Raw genomic sequence first — 14,982 nt, 5'->3', positions numbered from 1 at the left:
CCTTACTACCTAAAGCAAATTCAATGCAATCCCAATAGCATTCTTCTCATAATTAGAACTAATTCTAAAATTTATATGGAACCACAAAAGACCCCATATAGCCAAAGTAATTTTGAGAAGGAATGCAGGCATCACATTCCCTGATATCAAGCTATACTACAAAGTTACAATAATCAACAGAGTATGGCACTAGCGTAAAAGCAGATATGTAGAGCAATGGAATGAAATAGAAAGGCCAGAAATAAATCCTCCCTTATATGGTCAATTCATCTATGCAAAGGAGGCAAGGATATACAATGGGGTAAAGATAGTTTTTTTTAATAAGTAGTGCTAGAAAAATCGACAGATACATTCAAAATATGAAATTAGACAACTTTCTTATACCATGTACAAAATAAACTAAAAATAAATTCAAGGCTTAAATGTAAGATATGAAACAATAAAACTCCTAGAAGAAAACAGTTAAACTATTTGACATCACTCTTAGCTCTATCTTTTTAGCTATGTTTCCAAGAGCAAGGGAAACTAAAGAAAAAATAAATAAATGAGACTATATCAAACTAAAAAGCTTTTGCACCACAAAGAAAACCATCAACAAAAAGACAACCTACTGAATGGGAGAATATATTTACAAATGATAGATCTAATGAGGAGTTAATATTCAAAATATATAAGGAACTTAAACAACTTAGCACCCAAAAAAAGACGATCCAATTAAAAAATGGGCTGAGGACCTGAACAGACATTTCTCCCAAGAGGACATACAGATGGCTAACAGAAATATGAAAAGATGCTTAACATCACTAATCATCAGGGAAATGTCAATTAAAACCACACTGAGATATCACCTCACATCTGTCAGAATGCCTATCATCAATAAATCCACAAATGAAAAATGCCTGTGAGGATTTAAAGAAAAGGGAAACCTTGTACATTGTTGGTAGAATTATAAATTAGTGAAGTCACATAAAGATTGCTCAAAAATTAAAAATAGAGCTGCCATTTGATCTAGCAATTTCACTTGTGGATATTTATCTGAAGAAAACAAAAACACTAATTCGAAAAGATATATGCATCCAATATTCATTTGTTCATTGCAGAATTATGAGTAATAACCAAGATACAGAAGCAATCTAGATGTTCATCAGTAAATGAATACACACACACACACACAGTGGAATATTACTCAGTAATAAAAAGAATGTAATCTTGCCATTTGCAACAACATGGATGGACCTGGAGTGTATTATGCTAAGTGAAAGGAGACAGAAAAAGATAAACACTATATGATCTCACTAATATGAGGATTCTAAAAGACCAAAAAAAAAAAAAAAAAGATAAACAGTCTCATATATAGCAAAGAAGCTGATGGTTGCCAAAGGGGAGGTGAGAGGGGGAATGGAATTAAAAAAGGAAAAAAAATTAAATAAAGATACAGGCTTCAAAGAGTTAGCAAAGTATTAGCTTTTCTGGGATGATCACAAGTCTCGCTTCAGCCTTGGGTGAAACTTGAGAGATTTAATGCAACCAATAAGAACAGACAGAGTGGGAAGGGAGGGTGAGTGGGTGCTGAGACCACAAACTTAGGGATAGATGAGAGATGGTTCCTCATTCCATAAGCCACTTGGGTTGGGCATGTGGAAGGAGAAGTCACTGCATCCTGGAAATCAGGCCACAGGAACCTGAGAAACCACACCCACACCCACACCTACACCCACAAGTACACGCACACACATAATAAAAAAATAAAACCAAAAACCCCCAAACCAACAACTGCCTACCTTAACTGAGCTGAATGTGTTTCCATAACAAACACTCTAAACAAAAATTCCACTAGACTTAACAATTGCACTAAAGAGATTGTCTTATGCTTTTACACATCAATTCTATTAAAAAGAAAGATTTTATATATATATAATGCAATATATAATATATACTGTGTATATGTACATATTTATAATACATATATATTCATATTCTGTCTAGTATTTTATGTGCAATAAAAAATATTTTGTTTAACTTCTTAACATTATCACAAACTAAGTGAGCTGTGACTTTGGAAAAGTCACCTGTCCATACTGGGCCTCAGTTTGTAAAGCGAGGAAGTTGAACTGCATAAACAGTGTGGACCTGTCAGCATTGAGACAATTTTATTGATGACAATAATAATAGACTCCATTCATAGGATACAGCAAAAAGATAATTGACTCTACTATTCTAAAAAGTATTCACAAAATATCACCTACTGTTCCTTTATCTGACATTTCTAAGGTAAGGTTTTGAATTTCTGAGCTGTTTTCAGATAAAGTAAAATAACCAAATAAAATTGTATGTTTTACATGGAAGTAGGGTACAGACTGACAACCCTCAGAAGCGGGGGTGGTGGGGGAGGGAAGAGATAAACCACAGAACTTGTATACATGTACGCATAACCAATGGACATGGACAATAAAGCTGGGGATGGAGCAGGGGGGGGGGATGAGGAGGAGGGTGTCAATGGGGGAAAAAGGAGAAACATCTGTAACAAAAATAAAATTAAAATCGTATGTTTTAAAGTCAATTTTATTTTAAAACAATTTTTAAACTTTATAATCGTTTTAGATTTGCATAAAACTTGCAAAAGTAATGATGAGAATTCTTGAATACCCCTCATTCAGTCTCCCACTTATTAACATCTATGTCACCATGTTACGTTTGTCACAACTACAGAACAGCACTGGGACCTTACCAACAAAACTTTAGCCCTTATTTAGATGTCACTAGTTTTTCCACTAATCATCTATTCTTATTGATTGCATTAAATCTCTCATGTTTCACCCAAGGCTGAAGCAAAACTTGTGATCATCCCAGAAAAACTAATACTTTACTACTCTCAAGCCTGTATCTTTATTAATTTTTTTTTCCTTTTTTAATTTCATTCCCCTGCTCACCTCCCCTTTGGCAACCATCAGCTTGTTTTCCATATATGGGACTGTTTATCTTTTTTTATTGTTTATTTATTTGTTCTCTTAGAATCCTCACATTAGTGAAATCATACAGTGTTTGCCATTTTATGTTCCAGGATCCCATCCAGGTACTACATTATATTGAGTCATCGTGTCTTCTTAATTTCCTCTGGGTTGTGAGAATTTCTCAGTCTTTGCTTGTTTTCCATGACTGACAGTTTTGAGAAAGTACTGATAGGGCATTATCCAAAATGTTTCTCAATTTGGGTTTATCTGATATTTTTTTCATGGTTAGCTTGTGGTTATGGGTCTTGGGAAGGAAGACCACAGAGATAAACTGCCATTCTTATCACATATATCAAAAAGGTACATACTATCAACATGATTTATCACTCAAATGTTAACCTTGATCTCAATGTAGTTTTACAGGGCTTTTCCATATTGTTTATCCCTTGTGATTTCGTTATGGGCCATGGTATACAAGGCTGACATTGCCAGCTCCATTTTATGAAGGTAGATCCTGAGGTGGGGGCTGGGACTAAGGCATTATGACTGCCAACCATCCAACTCTTCATGGCACCCTGATCAGCTTTTCTAAATCATATCTAAAAGAAATATTTATAAAGAGCAACATCTCATGATGTTTTCCAGTGTAATTGATTTTATTGCACCTGTGGTTCAAAATCGTCATAATTTAAAAGATGAATAGTATCTTCATCTTTATAACCCTGGGCTTGTTTGAACAAATTTAGAATGAATTAAAATGTCCAATCAAAGTCATCAAGGAGCCAACTACATGAACTAAACATGATTTAAATTCACATTTGGAATAAACTTTATTTTATTTTACTTTTTACATATGTTTCCTTTATTGATTTTAGAGAGAGAGGAAGGGAGAGGGCTAGAGAGATAGAAACATCAATGAGAGAGAGAATATCCACTAGCCACCTCCTGCATGCCCCCCACTGGGGATCAGGCCCACAACCTGGGCATGTGCCCTGACTGAGAATCGAACTGGTCACCTCTTGGTGCATGGGTCGATGCTCAACCACTGAGCCACACCAGCTGGGCTTAACTTTCTTTTTTAAAACTATGTAATTATTTGATATTTCATAGTCACAGTTTATTTTCTTAAATATTCAAGCCTTCTTACCAAACCCCAAAAAATCACTTAAAAGAAAATTTTCCTACCTGTAAGACAGGCTTGTGATTACACAAAAGATCCAACATTTTGAGTATGAAACAATGTCATTCACTTTTCAGTCAGATGGGGAAGAAGCCTGATAACTCTTAGGGGTCTGGAGACACTAATAACAACAATAATAATGATCATTGTTATAATTATAGCAGTCATAATAATAGCTAACATGTTTAGCTCTTACTATGAGGCAGGCTCTATGATAATAATGATTTCATTTCATCCTCAAAATGTATGGTTAAATCTTACTAATATCCTCATTCTGCAAATGAAGACACTAAGGCTCGGAAAGATAAAGAAATTCAACCAAGTTTATGCATATGATATACTTGAAGCTCTTAGTTTGTAGGGTGGCCAGAACAAAATACCACAGACTTGGTAGCTTAAAAAAAGAGACATTTATTTTCTCACACTCCTAGATCACAGAAAGTCCCAGATTAGGGTGTGGGTAGGTTTGGTTTCTTCGGATGCCTCTCTCCTTGGCTTGCGGATGGCCGGCCGCCTCTGTCTGTGTCCTCACATGGCCTTTCTCTGTGCATGTGGTTCCTTGGTGTCTGTGCCTGTGTCCCCAAATTTCTTCTTCTCTAAGGAAATCAGCCAAATTAGATCAGGGCACACCCTAAAGGCTGCATTTTAATTCAATCACCTCTTTAAAGACTATGTGTTGAAATCAGGTTCTATTCTGAGGTACTAGGGGTTAGGACTTTAACATGAATTTGGGAGGAACACAGTTTAGCCCATAACAGGAGCTGTAATTCATACCCAAGCTGTATGACTCCAGTCAAAATCTGAACTACTTAGCTATTCCAGGAGATGAGTCTCACACTATTCGGGATAGCAAAACCACCCACATTCTCAGACTCGATTATCATCACAGCCAATCGCGTAGTGTTTCCACTGATCTGTTATTTCCCTTCACGTGATGGAATGAGGCATCAAGTTCATACCAACAACACTAACTAGCAGCTAGCTTATTTACCCCATCATTATCAAGCAGCTAGCTTTAGAAGACTCCGCTATGGTACCAACTGAGGAATAACGCATTTCTGTTTTGGAGTGTTGTTTATTCCACACCCACTCATATCTTCATTTATTTATTCAACAAATATTTACTGAGTGCCTACTATATTCCAGGAATATTTTTCCCAAGCCCTTTTGGAATCTCAATCAATGTAATCCTTAAAATAAAAACAAAGGAATATCATTATTATTTTATAGATGAGAAAGTAAGTTAAGGCTCAAAGAGATTAAGTAATTTGCCCACAGTCACATCACTTAAGAGGTAGAGCCAAGGCTTGAAGAAGGCAACTTGAAGAAGGTAGCCTCATGGACTAGATCCTTCACCTGTGCTTTCCATTCTTCTTCCTTGCCAGCTATTGAAGTATCTGAAGTTGATAGTTACCATTGACATTTACTTTATTTTTTAAGAATAACTTGACCATTATTGCTAACTTAATAAAACTCTGATTTTCTCCATTATTATATATAATGTGAACTAGTTGCAGTTACTGTTCCTACTTAATGCACATATTTTATAGCAGTAAAGAACTCTGAGTTTTCTGATTCAAATTTGTGAGCTAGGAACCAAGTCTTCACCTCTGAAATGATAGAAATGATTTTTAAAACCAAAAAGGAATCAATAAAAACAGTGCTAGAAAGCATGAGGGGGTGGACCAGAAATTTTGAGGAATTCCAAGAAGGTAGAATAAGACAGGATTGGGCCAATGAAAAAAACAGACAGAAGAAAACAATCTAAGATAGAAGAAGTGAAGACAGTTTTTTTCTGTGAGAGCCTCCAAAGCAGAATTCATACCAGCAAGTGCAAAAAACAAACAAACAAACAAAAAACAGTTCTGCTCAAAGTATTTATTCTATAATTACTTTCAGAACAGTAGCAATGCTTGAAGATCATCTATGCTTCGTTACTTAGAGTACATCAATGATTTCAAGCTAAAATCTGACAACTGTTCTTTAAAGAAAGATGGGTGGTTGAGACTCCTACTAAAGATGGAAACAGAATCAGAGTGCTTGGGGTGTGGGGTGGATTTGAATCATGAAGCAGCCAGCACTGGGGGATGAAGTAGAAAAGGAAAATCAAGGCAGCTCCACCAAGGACTGAATGAGATACACTAAGCACCAGCTTTCAAAGGAACCCTTCGTAGGCTGACAACACTGCCTGCTTCTCTTCACTGCGCCCCACAGGAAAGCTGACCTGACAAGTAGTTCCTGCCCAAGTACTAGGACCATAGCCAGCTCTCCAGTTAAGAGACAGTTAGCAACTCAGAACACTTATTCCAACTATGTCTTTTAGCTAGCCCAGTTATTTATTTGCCAATATGAATAAACAAAGAATCATTAGATCATTTGAAGGCACCAGATTAGAAAATCCTGAAATTGAAGGAAGAAAGTGAAAAAACTGAGCAACCAACACATGAACACAGAAATAATTCAGAAAAAGACAAAATCATTACATAGTTATAAGTAATATTTCTAAATAATTTTAAAAAGATATTGCATTCATCAAACAAGAACAAGGTGCTGTGAAAAAAACAGGGTTCAACTAATAAAGGCTTGTTGTAAAATCAGTTGACTAAAACAATCATTGACAGAGTTGAACAATAAAATAAATCATCTGAGCTTCAGTTAGACATATGGAAGATAAAATTAAGAAGCTCTACCAGACCATAGATCAAAAAGACAAAGGAAATATAAGGCATTTCAGAAGGAGCAAACCAAAACAATAAAGAAGAAATTATCAAAGAAATAATAGAAGGTTTGACTTGCCTAAATAAAGATACATGACTTCTGCACCTTGTAAAGTATATTAAAAAGCCCAATATCTAGATACATATTGATATGATAAGTATTCCAAGGCTAACAAAAATCTTTAAAAATTTCAGAGATTAAAAAAATACTTATCTAAAAAGAAAAGACAAGGGATGAACATCAGAATTCTTATCAGTAATAATGGGTTCCAGAAAAGAATGATTGTTTTCAAAATTTAGGGGAAACATTATATCTAAAAAATACATTGAATAAAAACTCCTTCCCTCCTTTTTATTTAACCCTTCTCCTGGAGAACCCTCCTAGGAGGCTGAGGAAGAGAAACGTTACCCCTGACAGTGGGCAACCAGATGTTGGCATTCTGTTGAACCCCAAAATTTCACAGAACAGCAATATCAAGCAAGGCCACTCTGTGAATGTGATGGGTCAAGACAAAAAGATGACCATTCTGCAATCATGTCTATATAGAGATCAAACTTGAATATTGTTTAAACGGCAAACATGAACAAAGTTCCTCTACCTAATAAGCTTTATTAACACATCGAGTCATAGAATTAACCTCACTTCCTAATATCATCCAATTAGAGCAAAGCCCCTCCTTCTTAAGCACTCCCCCAAATCACCTAACACCAGCCCAAATCCTTTCTAATAAGTCCTTGTTAAACTTCTTAATACTTTCTTACTGAGATGCCCCATGGTTCTCCATGTAGTGTGTTTTTTTCTAAAAGAGTAATAACCCAACTTCTTTACAAAGAGATGTGTTCTTGGTGGTGCTCAGCTGGAGGGTTCTGATAGGCCTTAGGCATTTATATTTATATTATCTCAGGTAATAAAAAAGCAGCTCCTTTGGACTAGCTTTCTTGGTCCAGGCAATTATCACCAATGTTTACCAAGCATTCATTACCTGCCAAGGGCTTTCTATGGATTGACTAACTCATTTGATTCCCACAATGGCCCTTTGAGTCCACAGGCTTAGTACCCCATTAACAGAGGAAGAAACTGAGGTACAATGATTATAACATTACTAAGTGCCTGAGCCAGGAGTCCAAGGCAACCAGTTGGCTGGGTGCTATGGCTCCAATGTCCACACCATGCTGTTTCCTGCTGAATTGGTGGTCTACTGTGCTCTAGAAATTCATGTAACAGTGTGGTCACAGGTTACTGTGCCATCAGCCTACACTGAAGGGCACTATAATAAGCAGCCCCAGGAAATCACTGCTGGGTTTCCTGCAAGATATGAGAGAATGCAGACCCACAGGAAAAAGAAAAACTTCTCCCTACTCACAGTACCAGAAAGAAATGAGCTTCTTCTAAGCAGCTGGATTGTTTTCACCCAAAAAGATATTAATATTCTAATTCACTTTTCAACCTGATTTTAATAAAGGTATTGCATGATTTTAAGTTGCATAAACTCAACCAAGAAAGGTTTTCATTTGCATTTATCTTTCAATTTTACTATCGTGGTCAAAAAAGCATTCTGGCTTGGTAGTAATATAGGGAGCATTTCTTTATCTCCCCAGAAAGAGGGTTACTGAGGCAGGGAGCCCTGGAAAGCAATAATTAATACCCAGGGAGATTTCAGTAACCTAGTTTCATTTTATTTATTTTTGTAATTACCTTCCATCTATAGCCTATATTGGTTTTCCATTTACAAGTGGTATAAAGTTTCCTTTTAAAATTACTTCAGTAATAACTTGAGTTTGTTTAAAGGCAAATGTTAAGTAAATAGTGGTACAGGTGGTAAGAAACCAAACAGCTAAACAGAAATCATTAAGGTATTTTGGGAAACCCTGACTTCAGTTTCCTCTTTGCCCTGGATGCTGGAAAGACCAGGGTTTAATTTATTGGTCACTGACCTCAAGGTGCAGTTTCCGGTTCCAAGAATTTCTCCTACTCTAACTCCTAGCTCTATCTTCTATCTCCTCCCTCAATTTCCCCTCTGCTTTCTTGTCTTCCTACTACGTTTTCAGGGAAAAAAAAAAAAAAAAGAGCCTTTCTTTTCTTTAATAACACTGTGTCCAAAGAGGAGAAAAGACCAGGGCTATCCATTTATGAGGTGAAGGGTGCTCTCGAAAACCGGGTGCGTCTGATTTCCTCTAGTCCTTGGAAGTTTTAGTTCTTCAAACTGGGCAGAAATCGTGTTTCTAAAACTGCTGGGACAGCAGATTCTTTGGCTTTCCTTCGTCCCAGCTTAGAGTCGCCACGACAGCTTGTTCCTGTAAAAGTGTGAGTGAATTAAAGTCCTTCAGTGAAAAAGCAAGGAGGAGATGACCCAGATGCGTCCTCCTCCTCTCTGCCTTTGCAGCACCTTGGCCTTCGGTCCACCTCCCACCTCTTTCCAATCCCTTGGAGTAAGGAAGTTCTTGGGGACTCCAAGGAGGCCCGGGGGTTGGGAGCAGGGCTGGGGGCGGGTAGAGGGCAGGGATGGAGACTAGCTCCCGGGAATGGGAGGGGGATGGGCAGCGCTGGAGAATAACGCCCCGGAGCCGGGCTGCGAGCCCCAGATTCCCGGGAAATCCCAGCAGCCTGGAAGAGCTGGGCTTAGAGTCTCCCCTCTTTGAAGAGTTCTCAGGAAGTTTGGGGGGAGGGGCGAGCCGCTCTCTCCTGTTCAAAGCGGGCGGGAGGGTGAGGAAAGAGGACAGTAGCAGCAGGTCTCGGAGCTGTCACGTTCCTGCCCACGGGCAAGACGCGGGCGAGGGGCGAGGGCGAGCGCGCCGGCCGGCATGGAGGGACTGGTCCTGTTCAACGCCCTAGTCACCCGGCTGCTGTTCTTCTTGCACTCGCTGGTTGGGGTCTGGCGAGTGGCCGAGGTGAAGAAGGAGCCGAGGTACTGGCTGCTCGCGCTGCTCAACCTCTTGCTCTTTCTGGAGACTGCGCTCACCCTCAAGTTCAAGCGCGGCAGAGGCTACAAATGGTGAGCGCATCCCGGGAAAGGGAGGGCACGAGTCCCCGGGTACTATCCCCTATGGCACTGGCAGGCAGCCCAAGAGCCCTTCTCCCCGACTCTTGACTCGGATTCGGACCCCCTTTGTCCTCTCTGGGAGCCTCGAAGGAGCGTGAGATGCTTGCGCGTCTCCTGGGCACACCGCAGTACCTCAGGGTCCCAGGGCAACGCTGGGAAGACTCAAATCATAGCCACGCGACACCCAGTCCCAGGTTTAGCAAAATGGAAAATGAGAAAAGAAAAGATGCACTTGGTTGCTCTGCAGAAAGTGCTCCAAATGGAGAAGTCTTGGGGCTAGGGGTGTCATGTGCCTTGCTTTCTGAATTTTAGGGTGAGCGTGCATGCAAGTACGGGAATGACCTTCGCTGGGCGCCAGGGACTTGGACAAGGGCTTGTGTGCATGGGGCAGTGATGAAGCGCAAGAAGACCCTGGAAGCACAGCAGTCTGTGCTTTCAGCCACTTTGCTTCCTTCCAGCCTCGCATGGCACCGGCTTCGGGTGTCTGGGGTTGGTTGCTTCGGAGCTTGGTTAATGGTCAGCTCATCTTGTCTAAGATGAGTTGCCACGCTGGTAGAGGGACCAGCAGGGGGTGGTTCAGACTTAACCTCAACAACGCAAGAATTACAGGCTCAGCATGATGCGTTATTTCATCCCCAAACACTTGAATGGCAATAGAAGAAATGAGAAAAAGATTTTCTTGCCATTTACAAACAGCCTCCACCTCCATCCCTCCATTTCCAGTAGATTTTCATCCCAAAACTTCTCCAGGGTCGGCCTCTTCCTGTATTAATTTTTAAAAAACGGCGAGGCTGTGTGTTCATATATGTCAATACTTTTAAAACTACCCAATTCTATGAGAAAGAAATAAAAAAGAATTCAAGAATTGCACACAGCATGGAATTATAGTTAGAAATATAGTTATATTAAGAGAGAGAGAAACACACACACACACACACACCTTTGTTTACAGTTCTATATATCAAACTACAAAAGACTGTATTTCATAATAATTCTGGGGGTGTGTATGTGAATGTGTTGTCTCTTAAAATGATGTAAATATTGCTTAAATTTTTCACTGTTGAAAAAGTTCTAAATTACCAATAAAACATCATTCCAATAGAATCTTAATCTAATACAATAAGGATTAGAATGTTACTTCCCCCTGACCCTATGAACAGCTTATTAAACAGGAGATGGTTAAGGTACTTTTCAGTGTACCTTTTGGATATCTCAAAGAAAAATGGTATTAGCTTCTTAATGGTACTAGTGTTAAAGAAACAAAAGGGGAGAAAGTGTGCACCCATCAGGTCATATGAAATTGATTCAGGTTTTACTGGGTAGCTTTAATATGCTAGGGTAGACAATATCTTCAATAATAGGAAGATGAAGTCTGAGGCTGAAAATGTTCTACTACCAACCATCAGAGCTTTGGGAGAAATGTTAACCTCAGAAGAGGGATTAGTGCAGCAGGTCCTGAAATATCCCCCCTTCTTCTCCAAAAGTAGACAAGAGTCCTTAGCTCACATTAAATCAAATTCCCCTCCAGTTGTATAGAAATACTGTAGCCAATGGAAATTTACCTTCATGTCTATATCATCATTGATGGCTGATTCAGACAAACATATAACTCACAACCAAGAGAGGAAAACGAAGTTGAGGCAAAAATAAATGATGGTCAATGTGACGAGTTAAATAAGAGACTGGGGACATATTCAGATAGATAATGGAGTAAAATCTGGGTTTTCCTGCTTACTTGCTGTGAGGTATTGAGCAAGTTACTTAACCTCTCTGAGTCTCAGTTTTGTTGAAATAACATATGTTGATGATCAATGACTAAAAAAGGAATGGTCTTTTCTAGATCCTAGGGTTTCTCTGTTTTTGTTTTTTTTTTATTAAAAAGCATCCAGTATCAATCGAACACATTTCCTGCCTGCACATCTTTATTTGAGGGGCTGGCCTATAAACCATTGGTTCAGAGACAAAAAGTAGAAAAAAATTCTTACTCTTATTGTAGAATAGGATGATGATGTATATTGTACATTATAGAATAATTCACAAAAAACTTTCAGGCTCAATATCTAAACTAATATTTAAAAATAAGAAAAAAATGGATAGATTAAGCTTATTACCAAATGTCAGGAATGAATCAGTTTTTGTAAATAATCTAAATAGAAATGTGATTAGTAATGCTTTATTCTACTAATGTTACAACTGAATCTGCAAATATGGTAATTTTTGTGTTGGACAAAGTGCTCAGATTATTCTGTCATAAATCTGAGAAAAGAAATCCGAAGATGGAATGATAAAATATAGAGAAAAGTATCCCTGAGGTAACATGGCAATAATTTAAAGGGGTTGGATTTGGGACATATTTCATTCCTGGGCTGAAGTTTTCTAGGTAAGGCAGGCATAACTTTTTGTTTTTTTCTGAGTGTAAAAAAAAGTTTCCATCAGAAAATCAAGACTGATGAAATAAAAAAATAAAAAAAAACAGCACAAAGTAAATATTATGGCAGTACCTGTTTTTCTATATAGGAAAATGTTAATATAGATATATATAGAGATCTATAGTAATATAGATATATATATTTTTATCCAATGGTCTCACACCTTGCAATTTACCCTATAGAACCAAAATTACCTATATGTGAATAGATATGCACAAAAATATTAATTTCCACCTTGTTAGAGGAAAATTAACCTGAAAGCAACCCAATTATTCATCAATAGACTGGCTGAAAATTACAACATACCCATACAGTAGAATATTTTTCTGATATTAAAAATATTGAGCTAGATTTTACTTATTGACCTGTAGGGATGCCCATGGTATGTTGCCAGGAAAATAAGGTTACAGAGTTATATATGTAAGGTCTCTTTTTTTTAAAGGACTTCTCAAAGAACTACTCTGTGTATCAGTTGAATACATTATCTATTTTCAAGTTGAGAAGGAGAAGGAGAAACTCTTCCATAATGAATATCAATCATTCAATTAATGCCTTAATAGTGGACTAAACTCTGTACACACATGAGGTGAAAATTTATTTTGCAGAACATCAGATCCATGAACCTCCTTTAGATCACCCTGGGCTAGTTTGCACATTGTTCTTTTACTATATTTGGCGCCTGGCCCCAAATAAATAAAATCTACAGATATCATGAAACAATAAACAGCTATAGAGGAAAATGTGAACAAAATTTCTTGAAACGTAGCAAACACATTACACTTGTCCAAAGAATGTTTCTTTAGCTATCCTTTGGAAAGGAAAATGGAACTAAGGCTGCTGAGCTCAGCTGTCCAGGGACAGGCAACATTACATCAACACTGATAACTTGCCAGTTGGAGAAATTTAACTTGTTGGAATTCTATAGGAGAGGGTAAGCCAACAACACACCCCTTGTTAAGTGCAATAAATGTGTGCCAGTTGAATCTGTTCTATTTCACCTAGGATTTATTACTTTCACCTGCCAATTTACTTACATTCCTATAAGATAGAAATTAGTATCACTTTGCTTTATTTTATTTTCTATTGTCTGGGCAACAGTCCAATGGACCTGTGAATTACCATTTAGGTAAAATCAAACAGCAGACAGACAGTATTTCAGTTGCTTTCTAGCCAATAGTGATACAATATTCTTCAAGGAATAGAAAAATGACCAAGATTGTGACACATTTGAATCCTGTTCACTTGAAAGTAGACAGTATCTGAGAATAAGTAGACCTCTAAGTTGAATTTACTGGCAAAAGTACACAATTTTAAGTACTGAGTTTTCTTGATCAGAATTTCCAAAATACAAGGTAAATATGATTGAGTTATAAAAGACTTCACCTTTTTGGGCACTTTTCTTCATGATCTCTCTTCCCCTCTTCCTTTGCTAAGTGCAATCAGATAACTAGTTGTTGCGCTGTCTAATTAGTAAGCACGGTACTAAGTTAGACACTGCACAAGCAGGCGAAGGAAACAAAACAAACACACTCAAAAAATTTAAATATAAGGTATCATTTTGATGAAGTGCTCAAATGTGTGGGAATAAGAATAATTATGAATATTTGGCACTTAGTAACGTTCAGGCTCTTTCAAGGTTTTATACACACTGTCCCATTTGATACTGATAGAAACTACAATTATTTTGTTTCTCTGTTTTCACCCATTTTTAGAAGAGAAAACAGAGGCACAGAGCTGTTAAATCATTTTACTTGGGGCCACTTAGTTGATAATTGGGAGAGGAGGGATATTAAAACTCCAACAATTTAGAGGAGAAAGGATGTGATGAGGGGTACTGTGGTGGGAGGTTGAGAGGGGGCAAGAGGGGACTTTACCACATTTGGTCTGTAGCAGGAATAATGGATAAGAGAAGAATGCAAAGGCTTTGTAGGCAAAGGACATCCTGAGATTGGTGAGTGTGGGGAATCTTGAGCAGATTTCTCTGGAGCAAGTAGAGTCTTATCCTTCTTCATTCACCAAAAATATCTGGAACATCTAATATGTAATAGAGATTGTTTGAGTACCAAGAATACAGATGAATAACACAGGTAAAATCCTGCCTGAAAGAACACACATTTTAGTCCAGGGACTCAGAAAAAAAAGAAGTAAATAAATAAGTGAGCAAATGAGTAATAAAGTAAACAAGTAAGCAAATAAACAATGAATTCTCTGAACTATGAAGGCCAAAGTGACATGGCTGATAGAGGGAAGGAGTCCCACGGGGGAGGCTCCACTGGGTGGTCAGAGAGGCTTTTCTGGGGAGAAGACATTTGAGCCGAGTCTATCAAAGAATAGAAGGAGCTAGACATGGGGAGAACCAAGTAGATGAAAAATTGAGAGAGGGAAGAGGTAACTGTGCCCTGGGACATTTCTGACATACTCCAGACATACTCCCAGAAAATAGATAAACACTGACTTTCTTCTCTACTCATCCTTATCTCTTCTCCTCATGTATCCTGCCTCCAAGAGGAAAATTTCTCCTAAACTTTGTATCTTTACCATATCTCATTCGAAGCATCATGTGCTAGAAAATGTCTGGGTGTCTCCCAACTGGAACAAAAAAGATAAATTAGGAATCAGAAGAGATTCTACCCTAAAATGATTTCAAATTTAAATTTTGTAAAA

At 38.0% G+C, this 14,982-nt stretch overlaps 1 protein-coding gene across 1 annotated transcript in view; it reads left to right on the top strand.

Moving 5' to 3' along the window:
* The first annotated feature begins 9,351 nt into the window (after positions 1-9,351).
* The window catches only part of TMEM26 (transmembrane protein 26), a 37,511-nt gene continuing 31,880 nt past the window's right edge, over positions 9,352-14,982 (top strand). The window contains 4 exon segments of the mRNA XM_036265957.1: positions 9,352-9,412; positions 9,415-9,477; positions 9,480-9,508; positions 9,510-9,841. Coding sequence (XP_036121850.1) covers positions 9,352-9,412; positions 9,415-9,477; positions 9,480-9,508; positions 9,510-9,841 — 485 coding nt within the window.

Source organism: Molossus molossus, unplaced genomic scaffold (genome assembly GCF_014108415.1).
Source record: "Molossus molossus isolate mMolMol1 unplaced genomic scaffold, mMolMol1.p scaffold_m16_p_17, whole genome shotgun sequence".
Classification (NCBI taxonomy): Eukaryota; Metazoa; Chordata; class Mammalia; order Chiroptera; family Molossidae; genus Molossus; species Molossus molossus.
The sequence above is the reverse complement of the archived record's forward strand: the minus strand, read 5'-3'. Positions and strand labels throughout refer to the sequence as shown.